This window comes from Heteronotia binoei, chromosome 18 (assembly GCF_032191835.1).
Source record: "Heteronotia binoei isolate CCM8104 ecotype False Entrance Well chromosome 18, APGP_CSIRO_Hbin_v1, whole genome shotgun sequence".
NCBI classification, from domain to species: Eukaryota; Metazoa; Chordata; class Lepidosauria; order Squamata; family Gekkonidae; genus Heteronotia; species Heteronotia binoei.
Window position 1 is genome coordinate 18,589,294 of NC_083240.1, and position 26,889 is coordinate 18,616,182.

The following is a 26,889-nucleotide window of genomic DNA, read 5'->3' on the forward strand; positions in this document are numbered from 1 at the left end:
CACGGCAGACTTTTTACGGGGTGGTTTGCCATTGCCTTCCCCAGTCATCTACGCTTCCCTCCCAGCAAGCTGGGTACTCATTTTACCGACTTCGGAAGGATGGAAGGCTGAGTCAATCTGAGCCGACTACCTGAAAACCCAGCTTCCACTGGGATTGAACTCAGGTCGTGAGCAGAGTTTAGGACTGCAGTACTGCAGCTTTACCACTCTGCGCCACGGGGCTCTTAATTCAAAGGGTAGTGCTGGGCTTATGGAAAGGCCTAATGATAATGGCAAGAGATAAGAGAAGCCATGTTGGATCAGGCCAATGGCCCATCCAGTCCAACACTCTGTGTCATACAGTGGCCAAAAAACCCAAGTGCCATCAGGAGGTTCACAAGTGGGTCTAGAAGCCCTTCCACTTTGCCCTCCCCCCAAGCACCAAGAATACAGAGCATAACTGCCCCAGACAGTTCCAGTAATATACTGTGGCTAATAGCCACTGATGGACCTCAGCTCCATATTTGCATTGATCCACACGATCAATGCAAACCTGGCCAAATTTCTGTGTAGGAGCTATGTAGGAGAGTGGTAAGCTGCAGTACTGTATTCCAAGCTCTGCTCACAACCTGAGTTCGATTCCGGTGAAAGCTGGCTTCAGGTAACTGGCTCAAGGTTGACTCAGCCTTCCATCCTTCCGAAGTCAGTAAAATGAGCACCCAGCTTGCTAAGAGTAAAGTGTAGATGACTGGCAAACCACCCCATTAAAAGCCTGCTGTGAAAATATTGTGATGTGATATCACCTCAGAGTTGGAAACGACTGGTGCTTGCACAGGGGACTACCTTTACCTTTACATTTCTGTGAGAATGTTGGCCCCCTCCTAAAAGCAAAGCAGCCCTAGCCAAGGTGACCCAGAATAGCCTGGTCTCGACAAATCTCAGCACCTAAGCAGGGTTTGCCTGCATAGTACTTGGATGGGAGACCACCAAGGAGAAGTCTCAGGTCTCTAAGCAGAGGTAGCAATGACAAATCACTCCTGAATGGCTCTTGCCTTGAAAACGCATTGGGATCGCCAGACTCAGGAGCAATGAAACATGAACTAGGCAAAGCATAAATTCCTTCAGTGCCTCCACGGGTTAGCTGCTGTTGTTCAAGTCTGGGTGGATTCAGAAGTGGATGGCAGTCAACTTGCAACAGATGAATTTTCCTAGTATCTGTTTTCTATGCTGGGTGCAGACTAGCGTTTCCCATTGGTTGAGCTCCAGACGGTGTTTCCCTTAGCAACCTTACTTCCAGCTGTGCTTCTGTTGACATCTTTCCAGCTGTTTTTTGGCTCACCTGCAGTTACGGAAGGCTTCCTGCTGCCCTGCCTGCACATTACGCAAATCTTGCTTGGCATGCACATCCAGTGTTAGTGTCTTACCGGCTGCTGTTGTAGGCTAAAATCCATCCCTCCTTGCCTTAACTGTAGTTTTATCTTAATTCAGTGAGGTTTGTGTCTGCAAGGATAGGACCCACATAGCATCTTTCCCCCAGCTAGAAGCCTCTGGAAAGCCCACAGGCATCCTCTATTGTTTATTATTTCATTCAGGAAAGGAAGTATCATCTACAAATGTTTCCATCACATCACATGAGACCAAGCTGTATTGCATCAGGCATTCCCATATAAATGGACAGGTCGTACCACCGGACGTCTTGAGCAACCAGTATAAATTTCTTTTTGGGGGGGTGTCAGGAAAATCTCACCATCACGTTGACGATTCGCAAGCCAGCTACACTCTGAGCTTCAGAGGATCGAGTGAAACCGCACTGAAACCCCTATGGTCCCCTAGTTTGTATCTGACAAAGGAAGCTTTGACTATTGAAAGCTTATACCCTGCAAATCTGGTTGGTCTTTAAGGTGCTACTGGACTTGTATCTTGTTTTTCTAGGGCAGATCAAAGTGGCTACCCATCTGAAACAATCCCCATCCCCCGCCCCCTTGTGTCACAGGACTCTGTTGAACTAGCAGCTGTAATACTACATTCTGCCTATCTGCAGTTGTGGCGCTAAAGAGCAGCTGAGAGCAAGCCAACAGCTCTTCATCGGCTGCTCTTCAGCGCCATCACAACAGGTGGCCAAAAGGTGTCACTACAGTAGCAGCCAGGAAACTCAAGGAGCCATTAGGGTTCCACATGGTCTGATAAGGGTGAAATTTACATCAGATCTCAAGAGTTCTAAGCCAGTTCACTTTAGATTTACAAATGTAGCTGTGTGGTTGAATTTGGGGTAATAGTAGGGCAGGCATCAAGTGCAGCTTCTAGTAGGCCTCTGAGATGTCAGGCATGATCCTTTCTGTATCGGAAAAGGGCTACCCCTCCACCCCCTTTTGCACTGGTTCAAGATCAGGGAAAGGAATTCCGGTGGGCTCTGAGAACTTCTGCTCATATCGCTGGAATGAGTTACCAGCATAGGCTTCTACCTCTAAACTTTTCATTCCTGGCCCTGAGTTTTACTCAGCTCTAAATGGTGTAACTGAAGTTTACAACCTCCCTAACCTCAAGGCTGGGCCAATTCCAGGTTCTGGGCGGGGGGTGGGTGGGCTCTGGGTAGAGAGTGTTCAGGGATGTCCATGCCCATTACTAGCCCCCCCCCCTTCTTGACCACCCACCCCACATGCTCCCATCCACCTGTCCTCTGCCCATTCGCAAGTTCTCCCACCACCTGCAGTCACAGCTGCCCACACTGCCTGCATGCCCTTTCCCCGATGGTGCTGTGTGGTGGGTGCAGCTGGGATTGCCGTGGGGCCACCAGGAATACTCATGCTTTGTGCACCACTCACATGCCCTTCTCCAACAGCACCACGCAGCATATGCAGCTGGGAGCACAGGTGAGAAAACACTCACAAGCAGGCGTGGAAGGGTGGGAGTGCAGGCATCAGGGGAGATGCTTGAGTCAGCAGCAGTGGGCCCAGGCAGAAGCTTCAAGGTATGCTGAAGCCAGCCTTTCCTTAAGGTGGTAGAATTGCCCCAGCTTTCTCCAATTCCAGAAATATCTGGGGACTTTGGAGGTGGAGCCAGGAGCAAGGTTGTGGCAAGCATAACTGAACTCCGAAGGGAGTTCTGGCCATTACATTTAAAGGGACCACACACCTTTTTAAAATGCCTTCCCTCCGTTGGAAATAATGAAGGATAGGGGCACTTTCTTTTGGGGCTCATAGAATTGGACCCCCAAGTCCAATCTTTTTGAAACTTGGAGGGCATTTTGGAAAGAGGCACTAAATGATATGCTGCAAATTTGATGCCTGTCTTAAAAAGCAGCCCCCCCCCAAAGCTGCAGATCAGTTCTTCATAATACCCAATAGGAATCAGTCTCCATAGGGAATAATGGAATGCCCAGCAGACATTTCCCTCCCCCGGCCACTTTCTGATGACCCAGAAGCGGAGGGAGGGCCTCCAAACCAGGGATCCCCGTCCCCCACCTGGGGATCGTAGAGCGAAGAGAGAAGTCACTGTAGAGATAATCAAAAACACAACCAAAGGTTATAGTGACAATTAACTAACAATTGTATTATTACCCATGAACACAAAGAAACATAGGTCCCTAATAAAGTCCTTAGAGTAGATACATGTGGAAGAAGTCCAACATGAGAACATCTTCTTCACGTAGTGATTTCTTCAGTGAAATTTCCATCAATGAAATGCGAATTTCCAAATGTTGTTTGAAAATCCTTGGACAGGTTGTTGACTTCTGCCCCACCTGTTTCTAATTCTTTTTCAACAGGGGATATTGCACAAATTTTAATAAGAAATATAAGCTTCTTACACGGCACTAATAGGGACCATAGTCTCCACAAAACCTTCACTTATGGCAATTGCTCATGTTGGACTTTTCCCATATGTATCTACTCTAAGGACTTTATTAGGGACATATGTTTCTTTGTCTTCATGGGTAATAATACAATTGTTAGTTCATTGTCACTATAACCTTGTGGTTGTGTTTTTGATTAACCCACTTGGGAATTGGCAACCCTATATCCTCCTGCCCTGGTTTGAAACTTCCTAGCACATCGTCAGGCGTTCCCTGGTAATTGTGCAGTATGGAAGGGGAGACTGCTTTCCTACAAGTTCTCTTCTGCTTCTGCTTCTTCTTTGGAGAGAACTGCCCTTTAACACCATTTATGCCTGTTACAGCAAAAAGAAAGGCTGGTTGTATGGAACCTTAAAGAGTAGTAGCATTTGCGGACCAAAGCCCATGTCACTAGATGCCTGAAGTGTATTCTCGGTTGGCTGTGCAGGCATGAGTATGGAGATGAAGGAAATCTTGCAAATGGGATGCAAGAGATCCAGCCGGTGACATTTCTCAGCAAAGCCCGGCCGTACACAGATAAGCACGCTGACATTCACAGCCGCAGAAATAGGTGATAACGCCGTCTCCCGAGACTTAATTTAACACCTGTAGTGGGAGGAAAGAATCCTGGTCTTGTTTGAGTTCCACATGAAACGGAATCAAAGCCTTATTTATGCATTCGAGCTCAGCCATCCATTCCACGCAGGAAATTTCTCCCTTTGAAAATTCTTTTTTTTTATTGAAGAGCAGTGACTTGCAGGTCAGGCGCAGAGCGTCCTAGGAGATTGAAATAGTCTCCCCCTGGTTTCTGAATGTTGTTGTGTCTGATGTCAGATTTGGGTCTGTTTATTCTTTTATGCGAAGGCTGACCTGTTTGCCCTGCGTAGACAGCAGAAGGGCACTCTTGGCAGCTGATGGCATATATCATATTGACGGATGAGCAGGTGAAGGCTTTAGGTCTCTTAATAATGTTCTTTGAATGGACATGGGGACGGCATTGACATCTGGGCTTCTCGCTGGGCCCTGTTCCTGAGCAGACGCCTCTAGTGTGCGGCTTGTTGTTGTTCCCAAGTAGACATCTTAGTGTCAGAAAGGGGTCCTCAACCTTTTTCATAATTCTAACACAAACGCTGGGCACAATCACAAAATGGCTGCTGCAAGATGCGGAGTAGGGTGGCAAAGTCCAATTCAAGAAATATCTGGGGACTTTGTGGGTGGAGCCAGGAGACTTTGGGGGTGGAGCCAGGAGACATTAGGGGTGGAGCCAAGATCAAGGCTGTGACAAGCATAATTGAAGTCCAAAGGGAGTTCTGGCCATCACATTTAAAGGGATAGCACACCTTTTCAATTCTTTCCTTCCATAGGAAATAATGAAGGGTAGGGACACCTTCTTTTGGGGCTCATAGAATTGGGCTCCCTGGTCCAATCTTTTTGAAACTTGGGGGGTATTTTGGGGAGAGGCACTACATGCTATACTGAAAATTTGGTGCCTCTACCCCAAAAGGCAGCTCCCCAGAGCTCCCCAGATCAATTCCCCATGATTTTCTATGGGAATAAATCTCCATAGGGAATAATAGAGTTCCCAGAAGACATTTCCCTCCCCTCCCCCCGCTTTCTGACGACCCTGAAGCGGGGGAGGGCCTCCAAACCGGGGGATCCCCTGCCCCCACCTGGGGATTGGCAACCCTAAGGCGGAGCCAACCACAACTGGAAGGGAGTGAGGTTAGGAACTCCTCAACATAACGGGCTGAAATTCTGCTTAGCAGGGTGCCTTTTTCAATGAAAATATTGTCTTGGTTTATTTTCCTGAGGACATACCGTTTAACTTCAGTCACGCGGTGAAGACTCGTGTGCTCTGGTGGCAGTAGCTACCAGAGCAACATTTTAAAAAATCTGTTCAGCCAATCGGATCTCCAATGGCCAATCAGAATTTCTCTATTTCTTTTGAATTTTTTTTTTTAAATTTCTCTACAGATACAGACAACAAGATGCCTGGACTCATCAACCAGACAAGCAACAGCCCCCTCCCACTCACAGCTTCGGAGGTCACCTCATGTGTCAGCGGCTACGCCTTTGGGATGACCGCCTCGCTCACCTACGGCAACTCTGAGAGCCACCCTTTTGAAGGTTCAAGGAACTTGCATTCTTACCTGCTTCTTGTGGGTTTCTGTCAAAAGGACACGTCTCGGCAGAGGCTTCTTTCCAACCATCAATGCCCTGGAACCGACAAAATGCTGACTATTTATTTAAAATATCCATTAACTGCCTTTCTTCCTATGGCGCTCAAGGCTACTGATATCAATCAAACACATAAAAAACATAATACAAAAATTTAAAACATTTAGGACTGCTTTAATTAAATGCAACAAAACTGGAGTCCTGTGGCACCTTTAAGACCAATGAAGTTTTATTCAGAGTTTTGAATAAAACATTGTTGGTCTTAAAGGTGCCATTGGACTCTTTGTTCCATTACTTCAGGCCAACAAGGCTGCACACCTTGACGTTAATTAAATGCAGTCTTAAATGAAATGGTCTTCAGCTGTGCCTCAGTGGTAGAGCTTCAGATTTGTACACAGAAGGTACAATCCTCAGCATCATCCATTAAAAAGGACCAGGCATTAGGTGATATGAAAGACCTCTGCCTGACACCCTGGAGAAAGCCACTGAGCAGACAATACTGACTTTGATGGACCAGAGGTCTGATTCCATATGAAACTCTGGCTTGTATTCATGCCTCCGAAAGATCAAAACTGAGGGGGCTAGGCACACTTCCCTGGGAAGAGTATTCCATATCATGGGGCTGCCTGCTGATCAGGCCCCTTCTCTGGTGTACTCACCAAATGTGCATCTTTGATTGATGAGACAGTCAAGTGAGCCTCTCCCTGTGATCTTAGTTCCTGGGCAGGAACATTTGGGAGAAGACTAGGGCTTTTATTTCTAGCAGCAACTCCTTTGCATATTAGGCCATACCCTCCCCTGATGTAGCTAGTCCTCCAAGAGCTTACAGTAGGCCCTGCAATAAGGGCCCTGTAAGCTCAGGAGGACTGGCTACATCCAGGGTGTGTGGCCTAATATGCAAAGGAGTCCCTGTTACAAAAAAAAAAGCCCTGGCAGAAGACAGTCCTTCAGATACACTAGCAAGAAGACAAGTAGAGCCTTGAAAGTCAAAAGCAACTCTTTGAATTGGGTTTAGGAGCAGATCAGTCACCAGTGTAATGGCTGTCATATGGAGATCACGTGCTCCCAATAGTTAGCCTCAACCAGCAGTCTAGCCACGGCATTCTGCACTAGCTGCAGCTTCCAATTAACAGTAGTTGGGCTGGGAAACTAGGTCATCATATGGGGAAGGGACTGTGGCTTGAGAGGCAGAGCATCTGCTTGGCATGCAGAAGCTCCCAGGCTCCCTGGCCTCTCCAGTTAAATAATCTGACAGTCGATGACATAAAAGACCTCTGCCGAGACCCTGGGGAGGCTACTGTCTGCCTGAATAGACGATGCTGATCTTTATGAACCGATGGTTCAATTCAGTACAAGGCAGCTTCATGTGCTCATGGGTTTATCTGCCTATTGTCTGGCAGTTCTGAGATGCCCCTTGGTCAGAGCTGGGTTGTAGGTACTGGCCCCAATCCAGTTTTGCTCATGTTCTTTTGAATGCTGGCCTTGATCTGACACGCAAATGCATAGAGCTTGCTCAGAATGCTGCTTTTCCAGAGTTCCCAATTCATTGTCAACATTCAACAAAATGCATGGGCAAGTATACATGCCATATGGTTGCCAGCCTCTGGGGCGGGGGACTGGAGATCTCCAGGAATGACAACTGATATCCAGGCGATAGAGATCACTTCTCCTGGAGAAAATGGTTGTTGGCGGGGCTTTTTTTGAGCAGGAATGTAGTTCCGGCTGGCCTGGCATCAGGAGGTGTGGCCTGATATGCAAATGTGTTCCTGCTGGGCTTTTCCTTTAAAAAAGCCCTGGTTGTTGGGGAGGGTGAATTCTTTAGCATCCTAAGCAATGTTCCCTCTAAGCTGCAGTGTCTTGTGAGCAAAAACTCTACTTTGTGAGCTACTGGTATTAAGGTTGTGAGCTACTGGCATTAAAGTTGTGAGCTACTGGCATTAAAGTTGTGAGTTACTGCATAAATTATTGTGCTCTGGGGTTATCTTTCCTGAGCTAAGACAAAAATGTGTGAGCTGGAGGCTAAAAATCTGTGAGCTTGCTCACGCTAACTCAGCTTAGAGGGAACACTGGTCCTGCCCTGGTCCTACCCTTCCCTTCTCAAACCTGGCCCTCCCCAGGCTCCATCCCCCAAAAAATCTGCAGGAATTTCCCAACCCAGATCTGGCAGTCTGAGGGCACAACCTTCCTATTCCTGGTCCTCATAAATGCACACAATCCTACACAATCTCATAAAATCCAGTGCTTATGTAATCAAAACCACTGTCCATGAAGACAGCTCTGAATGCCACTTGCACATCCATCCAAGGAATGAGAATCTGGATGCCTCCCATTCCTCCAACAGTCTGGCCCTTGGCCCTTTATCAGGGTCTGACAACCTCTGACACTAGTTCTGTGGTTGCACGACTGGTAGAAAAGAGCAAGAGCCTTGCTCTTTTCGACTGTTAAGGACTGGCTAACCTGGCAACCCATCTTACTGTTGTCTCTGTCGGCTTTCCTGAACTGTGGCCTCGTTTTCCAGGTCTCTTTGTCTATCCGCTGGATGAATACACGACTGTGGTTGGCTTTGAAGCTGTCATTTCCAGTCGGGTAGTGACCGTCCAAATCAAGGACAAAGCCAAGATAGACGACTGCTATGTCGACTGCTGCAACGGAAGGGCTCCGGGTGAAGGTAGTGAGACAGATCTTTACGAGAATAACTTGAGGGCATGGTAACTCGGACTGCACATTTAGGAAGCCTTTGGGCCCATGAGTAGGGTTGCCAAACCCCAGTTGAGGGCAGGGGATCCCCTAGTTTGAAAGCCCTCCCCTGCTTCAGGGTCATCAGAAAATGGGGGGGAGGGAAATGTCTGCTGGGCACTCCATTATTCCCCAGGGAGACTGATTCCCATAGGGTATGATGGAAGATTGATCTGTGGGTATCTGCGGCTCTGGGGGGGAGGGTGTTTTTGAGGTAGAGGCACCACATTTGCAGCATAGCATCTGATGCTTCTTCTCAAAACACCCTCCAAGTTTCAAAGGGATTGGACCAAGGGGTCCTATTCTATGAGCCCCCAAAGAAGGTGCCCCTATCCTTCATTATTTCCAATGGAGGGAAGGCATTTAAAAGGTGTGCGGTCCCTTTAAATGTGATGGCCAGAGCTATCTTTGGAGTTTAATCCCACTTGTCACAACCTTGCTCCTGGCTCCACCCCCAATGTCTCCTGGCTCCACCTCCAAAGTCTCCAGATATTACTTGAATTGGACCTGGCAACCCTATTTGGAGGGGGCGGGGTTGTATGGTATATCCTACAGACCACATCCCCACTGAGCTCCACCCCCCATATTGCACCTTCCATAGACACTGTTCACAAATCTTTAACCTGGAGCTAGCGATCCGATTGCGGGCAAGGGTGACCAGGGAGACCAAGTCCTGTGAGGAAACGGTGAGGGACTTGGGAATGTTCAGTCTGGAGAAGAGGAGGTGGAGGGAGGACATGATGGCTCTCTTTGTGGATTTGAAGGGGTGTCACTTAGAGGAGGGCAGGGAGCTGTTCCTGTGGGCAGCAGAGGAGAGGACTTGTGATAATGAATTTAAATTAAGAGTGGGAAGGTGCCAGCTGGATATTAGGGAAAAACTTTTTTACAGCAATAGTTTTTCAGCAGAGGAATCAGCTACCGAGGGAGGTGGTGAGCTCCCCCCTCCCTGGCAGTCTTCAAGCAGCAGCTGGACAAACACTTGTCAGGGATGCTCTAGGGCTAGGCTGATCTTGCATCGTGCAGGGGGTTGGACTAGATGGCCTGGATGGCCCCTTCCAACTCATGATTCTGTTTTAAGTCACACTCAATTCTACAGGTTTTATTCTTCCGCCTTTCTTAGAATACTGCTAAGGCTCTGCTGTATGTACATTCTGAACCAGGGGACCCACCATTGTAACAGCGGGAGAACCATGACCATGGTTGCCAACTGTGAGGTGGGAAATTCCTAGCGATTTGGGGCTGGGGGAAGGAGTTTTGAGAGGGGAGCTTGCTCAGTTAGCACGTGATACTTCCCCACAGTGCCATTTTTTTTTCACCCTGTAAAAACACTGGCTCCCATCCTTTTTGGCACCAGGGACCAGTTTCGTGGAAGACAATTTTTCCATGGACTGGTGTGTGTGTGTATGTGTGTGTGGGGACGCTGTTTTTTTTGCCACCCCAGGCTGCCTGCCCATGCCCTGTCCCTGCCCCCAATAGGGATCTTTGAATGAGGAGTAGGTGAAAGTTACTGCTCCACTGCCCCTTCCGCCCACCCTGGACCCGGGCGGATGAAAGAGGGTGGTGCTTCGGAGTGAGGCTGTGCACTTTCATCTTTCACCTGGGTTCCAGGTGGGCAGAAGAGGTGGTGGGGCTGGTCTGCCTTGCTCTGCCTCTTTTGTCCACCTGGATCCAAGGTGGGTGAAAGGGGCAGTGCAGCAGCTCTGCCTTGCTCCGCGACCCGGTTGCTTAACAGGTCACAAACCGGTACTGGTCCGCAGCTTGGAGGTTGGGGATCCCTGCTGTAACAGATCCAGGAAATTATTTCCCCTGGTGAAATAAAACATCCAGGCCCTTCCTTCAGTATTCATTTCTCAGGTGGAGCAAATAGACTTTCCATGGGGCCATTTCAGATTGGAAGAAAGGATCCTGGCAGGGGGGAGGCTTAAACCTTCCTTGAGCCTTGAGCATCTTTGGCTTAAAAGGAGGGGGGTGCACTGGGGAGATCATTACGGAATTTCCAGTATCACACCTGTTTTGGTCCTTAGAGTACTAACTGCAGCACTATCAAGCAGTTGGTAAGGAAGACTGATATTGATAGTACTATTTGCTGGGCTAGGCATATCTGCTCTTCTTGCCCTATGTGAATCTCACCATCCTTTACAATCCCCAGATACTTGTTTAGCCTTACAGTTTGGAGATAACAAGGGAGCAATTATGCTCACAAGATTAAATACAGTACTGTATGCAAATCTCTAAAGACTGTATATTAGGTATACTGTTTTCAGGGAGATATTGTGGTTGTGGCTTAGGGAATCATAGAAATGGTGAAGCATGTTTAATTTGAATGTCCATGGTATAAGGAGGCTAGAGAGAAATGGATCGAGCTGCTTATGCCCCAGCGAAACGAGCCTTCCCTGAACATTTTAGTTATTAAAATTTTTAATGGATCCTAAACCGGCAAATGCACTTTTAAAAACTAACTTCCTTATTCAGGCCATGAGAGTTCGGGCAGTTCATGACAAGACACCTTCTCTAATATAGTATAGCCTGTCCTCTCAAACTTGAATTCATCCTTTTCCCCTTTTATTCGTAGCTAGGATAGATCAATAGGAAAGAAAGAAAGAAAGAAAGAAAGAAAGAAAGAAAGAAAGAAAGAAAGAAAGAAAGAAAGAAAGAAAGAAAGAAAGAAAGAAAGAAAGGAAAGAAGGAAGGAAGGAAGGAAGGAAGGAAGGAAGGAAGGAAGGAAGGAAGGAAGGAAGGAAGGAAGGAAGGAAGGAAGGAAGGAAGGAGTAAAAATATGTGTTGTTTATTGAACAGGGAAAGGAAACCAGTGTACATGCATTGTGTAGCCCTCCTCTTCTTAGAACAGGAAAGGAACTCTGCACATGCTCTAAGGCATTCAACCCGAGGCATCAGAATTTTTGAAGACTAAACAAGGGCTGCCCTATATCTTGCCAGCAATGTGCCACAGGAAATCTTATTTTGGCATCTTACCAGTGTGGATTTTTATTATATATATATATATGTTTTAATACAGGGCACATTGTGCTAGATGAAGATTTGGAAAGGATAGTCTTTGTGGTCAACTTGGGCCTGGTGCCCCCTCAGGAAAGTGTGTCCATCTGCATCAGCACCTCCTCAGAACTGCAGACCCTCCCCAGCGGAGCTGTGAGGGTCCTCCTTCCAGCCGTGTGTGTTCCCAAGGTCCCCCAAAACACAACCAGCGCTACTATCAGCCTCTCTGGACATCACCTCCGACTGTAAGAATCCTGTTGGCTTTGTTGGCAGAGGGAGAGGTAGGGTTGTCAGCCTCCAAGTGGAGATCTCCTGAATTAATTAATTGTCATACGGCAGTGGGGGTGTACTGTAGCCAGGAGATCCAAAGGTTGTCTGGCAGCCTGACACTTTAGCTCTTTTTGTGATGAACTATGTTTATTTTGGGGGGCTGAGAGGTCTGTGATTGACCCAGGGTCACCCTGTTGGCTTCAAGTGGAGTGGGGAATCAACAAGATTCTCCAGATTAGAATCTGTCAATCTTAACCACTACACCAAACTGACTCAGAGGTCTCCTGAAATTATACCTGATCAGCAGGCAAAAGAGGTAAGTTCTGAAGAAAATGGCTGCTATGGAGGGTGGATTCTGTGACATTTTACCCTGCTGAGATTCTGCTCTCTCCCCAAATCCCACCATTCCCAGTTGTCTGGCGATCGATTAGGCCTGCCAGTCCCCAGTTACGGCCGGGGACCCCTGGTTTGGAGCCCCCCTCCCGTGTCAGGGTTATCAGAAAGTGGGAGGGGGGTGTTGAATGTCTGCAGGGCACTCCATTATACCCTATGGAGACCGGACTCCATAAGGTATAAAGGAGAATTGATCTATGGGTATCTGGGGCTCGGGGGGGGGGTGTTTTTTGAGGTAGAGGCCCCAAATTTTCCACATAGCATCTGGTGCCTCTCCTCAAAACATCCCCCAAGTTTCAAAAATATTGGGCTAGGGGGTCCAATTCTATGAGCCCCCAAAAAGGTGTTCCCGTCCTCCATTATTTCCAATGGAGAAAAGGCATTTAAAAGGAGTGCGGTCCTTTTAAAGGTGATGGCCAAAACTCCCTTCAGAGTTCAATCATGCTTGTCACAGCCTTAGCTCCTGGCTGCCCTAAGATCAGCTGTTAATCCAGGGGATCTTCAGGCCTGAACTGGAAGTTGGCAACCATAAGTCTACCCTCTGAAGCAGCCATTTCCTCCGGAGAAACTTCTCTCTGCGGTCCAGAGGTCAATTGTAATTCTGAGAGATCTTTAGGCTCCATATGGAGATTGGCAACCCTATGATGGCCAATGTAGACTCCAGGGATCAGAGAAACTTCATGATGTCTCATAACTGGTAAATTACATGGTATGATGAGAGGGAGAAAACTACAATCAGGGCTAGGGTTTGTAGAATCTTTCGGGATCAAGTGCCGTGTTCTACTGGAGAAAGTTTTCCTTCCAGACGTTTCGTTCTCAGCTGCGGAGAACATCCTCAGTGGCATTGCAGCCGGAGCAGGCGCTCAGACCTTCTTGGCTGCTGTGCATTGAGTGGCACAGCAGCCAAGAAGGTCTGAGCGCCTGCTCCGGCTGCAATGCCACTGAGGATGTTCTCCGCAGCTGAGAACGAAACGTCTGGAAGGAAAACTTTCTCCAGTAGAACACGGCACTTGATCCCGAAAGATTCTACAAACCCTAATGATGTTACCAGCCGTGAAAACCTGAATTCATTGATACAATCAGGGCTGTTGAGTGGAGGGGACTAGAGATACAAAATTCTGTCTGTCTGTTGTCGGGAGAGGAAGGGAAAGGAGATTGTAAGCCACTCTGAGACCCCTTCGGGTAGTCCAATCTCCTCTTCTTCTTCTCTTATGATTCCATATGGAAAACAAACGGTTACATTTTACACCCTCCTGTCCCTGGTGTACCTAGAGCAGGTGACCCTGTTAGCCCAATTGGTTGAGAGGTTTGTCTTGAATTTTAGCAGTTGCAAGATGCTATCCATAAAGCACTCTCTTGACCCTCTGTCTTCCCCTTAGCAGAGACAGACACTACTGTGGCACCGTGACTCCAGATCCGGCTGGTAAATTCTGTTTGGCCCAGCTTTTGGAGACGGAGGCGACCAACCCCACCGAATATGAGTTCAGCTTCTTCTTGGAAATCAGGGGGCCCTGCTTGCTTGCAGGTAAATTGACACGATTTAATGCAGGGCTAATCTCAGATGCTAAGTAGGGTCAGCCCTGGTTTGTCTTTGGATGGGAAACCATCAAAGAAGCAGGCAATAGCAAAGCACCTCTGAACATCTCTTGCCTTGAAAACCCCAAGGATCCCTGTAAGTAGGGCTGCCGGCAGGGGAAACCTCCCCCTACATTGCTCGCATGATGATGTCACCCGGAAGTGATGTCATCATGCTGTCAACATTGTGAGGCGACCGTTCTAGGCATTTCCGGGAAAACGCTATGGTTTTCCTGGATGCTCTAGCCATTTGGGAGGAAAAACTCTATGGTACAATAGGTACCATAGAGTTTCCCCCTCCCAAATGGCTAGAGCGTCTGAGAAAAACTATAGAGTTTCCCCAGAAATGCCTAGAGCAGCCTTGTGTGACATCACCGGTGTGATGATGTCACTTCCGGGTGATGTCATTGCATCGCGCATGCGCTTCACATGTGCACGAAAGTTCCCCACTGGAGAACGTAGGGGACTTGGCAACCCTACCTTTAAGTCATGTGTGACTTGACCACAAACAATAAAATAAATATTGGGGTCAGATAACTGTAAGGAGCAGTGCTTTATAAGGGATTATATCATTGAGTTCAACATCCCAGTGCCCATGTTTTGCCCTTAGGCCCCGCATGTCCACCGCAAAGGGTCCCCCTGGATCTCCTTATCAAGGCGAGAGGTTTCTTAGCTGACTTCGCGTCTCAATAGGCCAAACACTCTCACTGTCAAATTTGCAAGTTTGTTAAAAAAAACAACAACTGGTAAACCTTACCTGCTAGGTACTGTGGACCAAAGGGAGAATTCCCCAACATGGTTCATGTCTGATGAGATTTTCAGAAACTGGGTGGGATGATTATAAGGAAGGGCCACTTGAAGTATTTCAATGTTTTGCTTTTCCCTACATTCTGGGTTTTGAATGAACGCAGGTTTTGAAACACCTGCTTTGTTCACATTGACTTCATTTTTAAACTGGCTCAGGAAGCAAAGAGGACAGGGGTCTAGATGGAGGCCACAAAATTCAGAGGAGAAACTTCTTGGGGGAGGGGGGTTTGGAAATGCCACATCAGCACCAAGCAACATCCCACCCCTTCCACACATTTCTGTTGGGATCTCTACCTTCTTTTAACATGGATTTCCCCAACCAGGAGTCGAAAGTCCAACTCATGAAATTCGAGCGGATGCTGACCCTTCAGCCAGATCTGCCAAGAGTATTGTGATCACTCTTGCCAACAAGCATACCTTTGACCGGCCTGTGGAGATTTTGATCCATCCCAGTGGTAGGTGGGCTGTACTCTCTGTCTTTGGGGACTGGTTGGTCAGGGGGACAAATTCTTGTCCTCTGGAGAGCAGAGGACAATGATTTGTCCTCTGGTCTCCAGGAGAAATAAAGTGTACTTATTCCATCCCTTTGAAGCATGAGATCCATGGCATCCCTTTTGATCTCTGAACAAATGGTTGAGTCATCTTCTAGAAACTGGATTTCCTTAATACCAGCTTACTGTGCCCTTCCTCTATATTAGAAGCTAAAGTCAGGTGTATGAAATATAGAAAAAAAATGCAGAAGACGGTGTATGTAGAGTCAAGAGTGGCCAACTAGGGCTAGTGAAGCCAGGGTTCAAATCCCCACTTTGCCATGGAAGTTTGCTGAGTGATTTTGAACCAGCCACTCTTTCTTAGCTTAACCTACCTCACAGAATTGTTCTGAGAATAAAATGGAGGGGAGAAAAGAATAATTGTTGCCCTGAGTTCATCAGTGGGATGGATGGATGGATGGGTGGATGGATGGAACTGCAACTCCATACCATGAGTGGAAAAAATGATAGGCAGCCAACTGCTAGAATGGGAATCCAATATAGGCCTCCAATCCATTTTCATTTGACATCCTGATCTGTTTAGACATATTTATGCTAAAAGAGAATATCTTTATTATGTAGAATTGCCACAGTAAGAAATCAGTGTACTTCCTCAGATAGATAGATAGATAGATAGATAGATAGATAGATAGATAGATAGATAGATAGATAGACAGACAGACAGACAGACAGACAGACAGACAGACAGACAGACAGACAGACAGACAGACAGAAATTTCTATTAATCAATACAGCTTTGGAAGTTACTACATCAGTGCTAGATTCTTTTAAAATGTTTATATAAACTTATTTAGCGCACTAGGCCTTCTATGTTCAAAGCACTGTAGGTATGAGAAGGAGCTAATATTAAGAAATATCTACTGAACTTCTTGAAGGAGTGCTTTTCTCAATATAAAAATATAAAAAATCTTATTTCAAAAGCTATGTACATGATTCCAGGAGAGAGACTGGAATGGTCTTCAGATAGGGTTCCCAGCTTTGTTGGGAAATATCTGGAGATTTTTTTTGGGGGGGGGGAGCCTGGGGAGGGTGAGGTTTGAGGAGAAGAGGGGCCTCAGCAAGGTATAATGCCATGGAGTCCACCTTTCAAAGCAGCCATTTTATTTAGGGGAACTGGAGAATAACAGGGGATATTGGTCAACTGGAGATCAATTGTAATAGCGGGAGCTCTCCAGGTGCCACCCTATTTGGCAACCCTATTTTCATACACGGCTAGCTGGTGTTTAATTAAATCAGGTTTTTTCAGTGTTGGTCTTGCTTAGCTATCTTTTTTTTAATTTAAATTTTTATTAAATTTTTATAACATAACAAATCATAAAATAATTCATAAAACAAAACACTAACATACCGTAATACAAACCATACAATAACAGAGTAAAGTTCAGGGATTCCTTAGGATGGAATAAATTGTAAACTTTACATGGTTTCTATTTTTGGTTAAATCAGTTTTGAGACCCAGAGTGTCTCTGTGGAATTCATGCAGTTATTGGGGGGTGGGAGGGGGATGGGGGTGGGTTTGGTTTGGACTCTGCTTCCTACACTGTAGGAAATGTATTAGATAATGGTGTCATATGAACAAGTAACTATTATGAGAAGTCAGAGTCCTTAATTACTTCAGTTTCTGCAAATTAGACATAATTGTAGTGACACTCCTCAGGGAACCCAAGAGATAAAAACCCCTTTCGAGTTATTAACAGGAGATGATAGCTCAAGAAATCTGGTACTCAAACTGTAGAGACTCCTGCTGAATTTAAAGAATGTACCCTGTTGCTTTCTTAAGAAATGAGGGAAAGGTTTGACTGAAGTTCAGATTTGATCTAAAGGTCACTTCTAAATTACTACCACTTCTCTTGAGGGGAAGTTTTTCCTATAGTCTGTTTCAGCAGTATCTCACACAAATTATGTCACTCGGTAACAATAAATTTGTATTGTCTGTGGTATAAGGCAGATTTTAGCATTTAAACTAAGACTCACAAAAAATACATGTTGGTTAGATGTCACAAGACTGTGGTAGTAGACTGACAGGGCAACTGTTAAAAGTCTCTCTCAAGACATAAACCATGCCACCTGCTTTATTTACTTGACCCTCATTTTTGTTCTCCTCTGGCCTTTCAGAGCCTCACATGCCTCATGTCTTGATGGAAGAAGGTGACATGTCCTCCACTGAGTATGAGCAACACCTGAAGGGGCGGAGCGATTTCATTAAAGGGACAAAGAAGGATCCAAGTGCTGAGAAAAAGGTGAGAAGACGGGAAAGTATCAGCTGAGGCCATCTGAGAATCAGCAGAGTGAATCTGGAAAAAGAAAAAGCCCTGCTGTCTCACATCCTCAGTCCTTGTTCCCAACAACGACTATCTACCCCAGCCAGTGAATCCTCTGACACACTCTACATTCCAGCAGAAAACAGATTTTCCTTGCAGTTCAGCTGGTGGCTGAAAATAGATTTGAAAAAGATATTTTAACAGAATAAAGTTAGAGTCCAGTGGTACTTCTAAGACAGATAAAGTTTTATTCAAAGTATGAGCTTTCATCTGTATGCACACTTCTTCAGATAAGAGTGCATTGCACACAAAAACTCATATCTTGAATAAAACTTTGTTGGTCTTAAAGGTGCCACTGGACTCTCACTTTATTCTGTTGCTTCAGACTGACATGGCTACCCACCTGGCATTTTAACAGAAATGTGTTCCTAAGGAAAGGCAGGGTACCTCTGAATTAGAACAGGTGAAGCTGCCTTATACTGAATCAGACCTCTAGTCCACCAAGGTCACTATTGTCTACTCAGACTGGCAGCAGCTCTTCACAGTCTCAGGCAAAGGCCTTCCACATCCACATCACAATGTTTTTAATGATTTCATTGCAATTTTATATTAGCACTATGTTGTTTTAACTGTTGTTAGCCGTCCTGAGCCCGTCAGGGGAGGGCGGCATACAAATGTAAAATAGATAGATGATAGATAGATAGATAGATAGATAGATAGATAGATAGATAGATAGATAGATAGATAGATAGATGTATTACCTGATCCCTTTGAACTGAAGATGCCAGGGACTGAACCTGGGGCCTTCTGCATACAAGGCAGAGTCTCTTCCACTAAGCCACAGCCCCTCCCCCTAGTTTGAAGACAGATTGATTAATAGTCCTTGTCTACTGCAAATGAGTTAGAACTGCAGCCGTGTGACACCACAAGCCTTTTCGGCTAATTGCATTCCAGAGACTTCCGTCTCAGCTGGCATCTCAGGAGGCAAGATAATTAACCAACGGGCCCTGTTTTGACAGTTTGACTTCGCCTTTTCTCAATGGGTGACATCAGAAGCCCGGAATTGCATTGGAGGAGCCCTCTTTTGAAAGTGGGGGGTACATTGAAGGAGTTGTAGCACTTTACAGAACAGTTGTGCCTATTCATAGAACCCCCGGCGAGCCCATTCCACACATCCTTCGGCAGCAAACCCAGGTTTGTGGACCAGCATTCAATCAGTAGGGATTTGTGGTCAGTCCTGTATCTTGCGACCTGCTTGACCATTTTTATTTCATTTCTTGAAATAAATCTATACCCCGCTGTTGTTTTGTGCCTCAAGTTGGCTGACAATTCCAGAATGCAGGGCTTTTTTTGTAGAACCTCCCCCCCAGCATGAACTAATTTGCATATTAGGTCACACCCCCTGACATCACTACTGTTTCACACAGGGCTTTGTTATAGCAAAAGCCCTGCAGGAACTCATTTGCATATTAGGCCACACACCCCTGATGCCAAGCCAGCCGGAACTGCGTTCCTGCTTAAGAAAAAAAGCCCTGCCAGAATGTATGAAGTATAATAAAAATTTGATTAACCCCACATGCCAAGAAAATGCAGTTGCTAGATACCCCCATTAAAATCTGTACAGTACTTCCTGAAAACTTCTAAAGAGAACTCCACTACTCTACCTCCTTACTAGTGAAAGCTACTGCAGAAAAAGCACGGTCTGTAGCAAATCAGGGAAGGAAGAGAGCATGGTATAGCCAATCCTGTCTAATCTCAACCTTAGCAGGAGAGGCCCTTGGATGAGAGACCACCAAGGAAGGATCTGTAGAGGAAGGCAATAGCAAACCCACCTCTACTTCTCACTTGCCTTGAAAGTCTCTTGCTAGGGTCACAAAGTCGGATGCACCCCAACAGTGCTTATTGCATTGCAGATTGTACATTGCAGATTGCCAAACAGGATGGAGGGACCACCAGTAGGTGGCAACATCAAACCCATAGCTGGTGCACAAGGAGATATGGGGAGTGATGGTCTCCCAAACATATGTTTACCCAGTCCACATTTTACATTTTTGGGGTATGGTTTTAAAATAATCTTCAGCGTTTAACTAAAAAAAGGGGGGGCATATGAAGTGGATTAAGTGTACACCCCCCCCCCAAAAAAAAATCTATGAGCTGTAGCCTATTTTAGCTAAAGCAAGCCTGTTAGAGTTAGTGGGATTGGTTTTGAGTCAATAAATTGTCAACAGCAGCCCATAATGCCTAATTGGAGGGGTACAGGAAATGGTAAGATGGAACCCTTTGGGGATGGTACCTGGAGAGGGGAGGAAGGAGAAGAGAGGAGAAAGAGGAGGCAGAAGAGGAGGAGGAGGTGATTGGATTTATACCCCGCCTTTCACTCTAAGCCTCAGAATGGCTTACAAGCTTCTTGGCCTTCCCCTCCCCACAACAGACACCCTGCTGTGAGGTAGTTGGGGCTGAGAGAGCTCTGAGAGAACTGCTCTTGAGAGAAGAGCTCTGAGGAAAACATGTGACTGACCCAAGGTCACACCAGCAGCTGCATGTGCAGGAGTGAGGAATCAAACCCAGTTCTCCCAGATTAGAGTTCTCACTCTTAACCACTACACCAAACTGACTCTCTCAGGTGCTCAGTGGGATTGCGTGGGTAAAAAGCCTGCCCTCCAGTGTGTGCATTAGTTGTAATTCCAGGAGAACTCCAGGCCTTACCTTGAGGTTGTTAACCTTATTTGCTCCCATGCTAGCGTTGGCTGCCTCATTGCCCTTTTGGCAAAGCACTGTTAAGCCTAGGAACATCAGTAGGGAGCAGTAATTAATTTCTTGCCTTTAACATGCTACGCAAAGGCTTATTAGCTTGCAGGATTATGTGGGACAAACATCCTCAGGAATTGGTGGGCAGCAAATGAAAACTTATTCATTTATACCACAATTGGATAATGTGCGTAGGAAAAAAAGCAACCACCAGAATAGTGAAGAGATGTCACATCTGTTTCCCAGTTCAGCCGCCTGGGGCTGTTCCGGATTATTAAAGAGAAATCACATTTGATGCTGATAGAAGCCATCTCGTTAGCACCAAACTGCGGTCCACATTGCAGTAAGTTTCCACGTACTGTCCCAAGAAACAAAGGACGATCCCTGTTTTGTTCTACCAGTCTACCATAAACTACTATTTTGATTTTGCCTTTTGGGAGAGCTAAGCACTTCCGTGCTCAAACTACGCTCACTTGCATTGCACATTTTCAGAGCCGAATATGCTCCCTTTGGTGTATGTCCCTACTCTGTTGTGGTTTAAGTGTGGAATGCCTTTCCTTTAGACGTTTGGTATCCTCTCTGGCCTGCTTTACAAAACAATTGAAAGCTCATCTTTTTAATCTCTAGCTTTTTTTTCCTGATATTCTACTTGATCTCTGATTTCCCCTCCCCATTAATTATTGTGCAGTCTCTAACTTTCATATTTTTCTAGTATAACCCAGACAGTACACAGTTTTCTCTGTTTCCCTTCTAGCCGTCTCTTCTTTCTGTTTTCTTTCTTTCATTTTCTAAGAAAGTGAACCTTCAGGCAGAGTCTTCTTTCATTTGATTTGTATGTAATGTTTGTTGCAGGGGCTTTTATAACTAAACCAGCTGAAATGGGTTTTTTGCTTGCCTTGAAAACAGGTTGTGAATTGGCATGTGTGTGCACCAGAGTTCTTCATGGTTCATCCCCCTTGCCCAGGTCTTTCAAAGAGAAATTGCTGCATGAGGTGGTGGTGGGGATACATCTTGATTCAAGTGCCCCTGAATATAAATGCATATACATTCCAGGGGTGGAATTCTAGCAGGAGCTCCTTTGCATTCTAGAAATACACCCCCCTCCCCGATGTAGCCAATCCTCCAAGAGCTTACAAAAAAGAGCCTTGTTAGCTCTTGGAGGATTGGCTACATCAGGGAGGTGTGGCCTAATATGCAAAGAAGTTCCTGCTAGAATTCTACCCCTGCATTTGTCATTTTAATCCAACCTTTTCTTTGAGGATCTCCATATTGCAAGATGTCATAGTGTCCCATTGTACACTGCATTGGTCAGACCAATACCTGAGGTATTGTGTGCAGTTTTGGAGGCTCACTTCAAGAAGGATGTGGACAGAATGGAGCAGGTGCAGAGGAGAATGACGAGGATGACTGGGGGCCTGGAGACCGGGCCCTACGAGGAAAGGATGGCAGGAATGTCCAGTCAGGAGAAAAGGAGGTTGAAGGAGGACATGATCACTCTCTTGAAGTATCTAAAGGGTTGTCAGAGGAGCTGTTCCTATTGGCAGCAGAGGATAGGATTCATAATAATGGGTTTAAATTAAGTGCAGGAAGGTACTGGCTGGATATTAGGAAAACCTTTTTTGACAGCAGGAGTTGTTCAACAGTGGAATCAGCTACTGAAGGAGGTGGTGAGCTCCCTCCTCCCTGGCAGTTTTTAAGCAGTGGCTGGACAAACACTTGTCAGGGACGCTCTAGGCCAGGGGTGGCCAAACTGTGGCTCGGGCTCTTTTACACATATTGTGTGGCTCTTGAAGCTCCCACTGCCCTATTGGCTGGCCTGGAGAAGGCATTTGTCTCTTTAAATCACTTCTCCAAGCCAAGCCAGCTGGCAGCTTGGAGAATGCATTTAGAGTTAAAGTTGCTGTCTTTCCACTTCTCTCTCCCTCCTCCCACCCCATCTATTTGCCTTCCTTCCTTCCTTGTCTCACAGCTCTCAAACATCTGATGTGCATGTCTTGTGGCTCTCAGATATCTGACATTTATTCTATGAGGCTCTTAAATTAAGCAAGTTTGGCTACCCCTCTAGGCTGATCTTGCATTGAGCAGAGGGTTGGACGAGATGAACTGTAGGGTCCCTTCCAACTCTGTGATTTTGTGACCTCGTGGCATACACCCCTCTTCATTGCAGCCTCACAAAAAGCCCGTGACCAGTGTGAAGAAAGTTGGGCTAAGGGAGAGTGACAGGATGAAAGCATCTGCTTTGTATGCAGAACGTCCCAGATTCAATCCCCAACATCTCCAAATGTTAGGTGATGTGGAAGACTTCTACCTGAAACTCTGGAGAGCCACCGCCAGTTCAAGTAGACAAAACTTTTCTTGATGGACCGATTATCTTATTCAGTATAAGGCAGCTTCATGTGTTCATGTGTCACCCAAGGAACTTCATAGCAGAGTTGACATTTCAGCTCACGTCTCATAATCCATGTTGGACCACGTGGTCATAAAATGCCGTTACGATGTTTCTCCTTTATCCCCCACCCCGAAGAATTATGTGCTGGTTCAGATTGTGCTGTACCTATTCTGTAGTTGGGTACAATTAGGTCCATTAGGAAATTAAACATTCTAAAGATTTTCTTAAAAGGAAAAGGCAATCATACCCATACTGGTTTTTTTTTCATTGTAGACAGAAATTATCAGGAAACGCCTCCACAAAGATATCCCTCATCACCCTGTCATCATGTTGAACTTCTGTCCTGATCTGAGGACTGTCCAGCCCAACCTGAGGAAAACTCAAGGAGAATTCATCTTCCTTGTAGACCGCAGTGGAAGTATGAGTGGGGTGAACATCAGCCGTGTAAAGGTACCTTGGCTGGAGTGAGACTTGCTTCTGTGGTGGGGAGGTGTGTGTGTGTGTGTGCACGCACAGTGAAGTTGTTTCCCCCTGAAGTTCCTTGTCAAATGTAGGATTCCATGTATGGTGTGGTTGTTAAAGTGCTGAATTAGTGTTTGAGAAACTGGAACTTTCGTCTGCCAGTGAAAGCTTGCTATGTGAACTTGGCCCAGTCAGACTCTCTTGGCCTCATTTACCTTAAATTGTTTGTTGTGAGGATAAAATGGGAGAAAGGAGAATGGCATTGAAAGTCATTTTGGATCCCCCTTGGGGGGGGGGGGGGGGAAAGTGAGGTAGAAGTATCTAAGTAAATAAATATGCCTCAATGGTCTGGGATCAGGGTATCCTAGGGAATGGTCACAGCTCCAAGTATCAACCTATTTTCTTCATCGAAAGCTCTGGCAGGGTTGCCATCTAAGGGCTGAAAAATTCCTGGAGATTAGGGAGTGGAGTCTGGGGAAGGCGGAATGAAAGAAGGGACCTCAGCACAGTAAAATGCCATAGAATCCACTCTCCAAAGCAGCTATTTCTTCCAGTGGAACTGATCTCTATCATTTGGAGATCAATTACAATTCCAGATCTCCAGGCCTCTCCTGAAGACTGGCAACCATAGATGTGAGACAGATACCAGATGAATAAGGCCTTTTCAGTAATTGGGCTCAGTCAGACCATAAACTATCTGGGAAGTGGGTTTTTTCCCCCTGTATTGGGAAAGAAGAATTTAAATACCTGTTGTGCAGGAAAATATTACCAAGTTGACCAAACTTAATTGTACAGCAGTGGAAGTTGTACAATTGTTTCAGTCTTGTGGAGGTTTTTGTTCAATATTCTTCTGTTCTGATTTTCATGTCAGCCACTAAAAGCAGTTTTGGTCAAGTAGAAATGTTTTCCAACACACATTAGATTGTCTGACTATTCATCTCCCACCCACCCACCTGAACTTTACATAACCAATTCAGTGTGGCTGTGTAAAGATGTCACTGCAGACATATGAAGTCTATTGTCAGGAAGCATAATGGAAACAGTTTTGGAGCTGTAAAGTTGTCAGAAAAGAGTGCTTTTTTTAAAAGTGTCCCTCAAAAGGTGTGAGTAGTTTTGCCTCAGCTGCATTCTTGTCAATTTGAAAAGCTGTCTTCTGGTGATTGCTTTCAGATTTATCCTCCAGCGGATCTCTGCTGTGTTGCTAGCACCTCTCAGACCTTGGGAAAGCAAACTTTCCTGGTCTACCTTTGTTTGAATTGCGGTAAGAAAGCAAAATTCCACACACACCCCAGTTCCTGGGGAAGGTTTAGGTATCGTTAACAACTACATAGCTAATTTATGTTGTCTAAGGGTTTCATGGCTGGAGTTCATTGGTTGTTGTAGATTTTCCGGGCTGTATGGCCATGGTCTTAGCATTGTAGAACCTGATGTTTTGCCAGCAGCTGTGACTGGCATCCTCAGAGGTATAACACAAAATGCTACAGTTCTCTCTGTCAAAATGAGAAGACAGTAGGCAGTTAATTTATAATCTACCCAACCCCACCTTCCTGAGTAGATATAAATTAACTGCCTACCATCTTCTTCTCACTTTGTCACAGAAAGAACTCTAGCCTTTTGTGTTATACCTCCAAGGATGCCAGTCACAGCTGCTGGCAAAATGTCAGGTTCTACAATGCCAAGACCACAGCTATACAGCCCAGAAAATCTACAACAGCTAATACATAGCTAATTCTCAGCATGGTCCCAACTGCAGATACTTAAATTTGCAGGTTGGGGCTATGTAGAGAAAAAGGGGGTCTTTCTGCAAACTTGAGAGAACCACTAGGGTTGCAGAAAAATCTCCAAATCCTCCAAAATGCAGGAAGGGGTATAAATCCCTCCCAAACAGAGGAGCGTGATCTGTATTTGTGCAAACAGTGAACCTGTGGCAGGTGGGCAGGAGAGGGAGGGCGAGAAGGAACAGAAATGAGTGTTCTCCTGCTGCATGAGTGACGGAGGCAGCAGTGATACAGAGGCGTCAAACCAGTGGGAGAGAAATGGGATTCCCACCCACCCCAAGTCTTGCGGATCCCCCGCCTATTTTACCTGTTCTCTATGATCACCATGATGCTTTTAGTTAGATTTATTCCCTGCTTTCCAATGAAAAGGTCTTCAACGCGGCTCACATCATTTTATTATATTACAATAATTCTCTTTGAGTCTTTTTTTAAAATTCATACTCTGAAGACTCAACAGTGAAAACCTTCTCCTGTTCTTGGATCCCAGCTCGGTTTCAAATAAATCCTATTTACCATTATATTATTTGTTCCCCCCCCCCCCTTTTCTGATTTCCTTCTGGACAAACAAGATCTTTCAGATAAATTAACTCAGGGATGAATGGCAACTTTGACATATAAAGCCTGCGAAAACCGTTTTTTCTCCTCGTCTGAGAGGTGCACTATTTATTCAGCGATAAGAACAGAACAAAGCTAAGAATCAGAACAAACATGCAGACCTTGGAGAGTCTGTCCGACACATCACAAATTTCCTGGCTTGTTCTTGCGGTCTATCGATTGCAAGGACCTTGCAAAGTTGCTTTTGGGATCATGCACATCAATTAGGGTGACTGGTGCAGGCACGGCAGTATAGGATTTCACAGTATGTGACACCACTAAGGTTGCCAGCCTCCAGGTGGAACCTGGAGATCTCTTGCTTTTACAACTGATCTCCAGTGGCAGAGATCAGCTCCCTTGGAGACAATGGCAAAACTATAGGATCTTAGCATACAGCTGTGTAAATAAAAAACCTGCTAAGAGACACCATCAATTTTAAACAACAAGACAGTGTAATGTAGTGGTCAGTGGTGTACTGACAAAATTTGCACATAGAACTTCAAATAGAAAGCATGTAGCAAAAAAAACCACAAACAGAAGACAGTTCAAAAGCAGTCTTTCCAACCACAAAGGAGTGACATTGGCTCTAGAGTTTCGAGAACCTGGAAATCTTACAGACATGTTCTGAACCTTGCTGGTCTCTTCTGAATGTATTGTAAGATCGGGGTGAGTGTTCTGTTTATGCTTTGACAATTGTTGGACTATTTTTTGACTATTGTATAACAATTTAATATGACATGTATGTATATATTTCCAGTTCCAGTGATAAATAAGCCTCCAAACTGAAGAAAGACGGATGAAACATCTTGATATCTAGAACAGACGTCTTTTGAAGGGCTTCTTTTAGTTCCATGAACTAAATACTGGACTATTGTCACTCCTTTGTGATTGGAAAGACTGCTTTTGAACTGTCTTCTGTTTATATTTTTTTGCTACATGCTTTCTATTTGAAGTTCTATGTGCAAGTTTTGTCAGCACACCACTGACCTCTACATTACACTGTCTTGTTGTTTAAAATTTATGGGGTCTCTTAGAGGGTTTTTTTTTTTTAATTTACACCCTTGGAGACAATGGCTGCTTTGAAGGGTGGATTCTATGGCATTGTACCATGCTGAGACCCCTCCCCTCCCCAAACTCCACCCTCTCCCGGATCCATCCCCAAAGTCTCCAGGTATTTTCCAACACAGACCTGGTAACTCTACCACACTATCATTTTTTTTTCTGTCAAGTCACAACTGACTTAAGGCGACCCCAAGGAATTTTCAAAGCAAGAGACATTCAGAGTCAGTTTGTCATGCCTGCCTCTGTGTAGCACCCTTGGTGGTTTTTCATCCAAGTACTAACC

The 26,889-nt window shown here is 45.6% G+C and overlaps 1 protein-coding gene across 3 annotated transcripts in view; it reads left to right on the plus strand.

Moving 5' to 3' along the window:
- Positions 1-5,785: 5,785 nt before the first annotated feature.
- The window catches only part of VWA5B1 (von Willebrand factor A domain containing 5B1), a 71,818-nt gene continuing 50,714 nt past the window's right edge, over positions 5,786-26,889 (plus strand). The window contains exons 1-7 of one of the 3 annotated variants that reach the window (XM_060259470.1): positions 5,786-5,935; positions 8,505-8,657; positions 11,739-11,961; positions 13,759-13,904; positions 15,085-15,216; positions 17,428-17,552; positions 22,984-23,160. In XM_060259470.1, the coding sequence (XP_060115453.1) occupies positions 5,797-5,935; positions 8,505-8,657; positions 11,739-11,961; positions 13,759-13,904; positions 15,085-15,216; positions 17,428-17,552; positions 22,984-23,160 (1,095 nt within the window). In that variant the 5' untranslated portion in view covers positions 5,786-5,796. The remainder of the gene's footprint in view (positions 5,936-8,504; positions 8,658-11,738; positions 11,962-13,758; positions 13,905-15,084; positions 15,217-17,427; positions 17,553-22,983; positions 23,161-26,889) is intronic. The other 2 variants (XM_060259472.1, XM_060259471.1) reach the window with 2 other exon arrangements.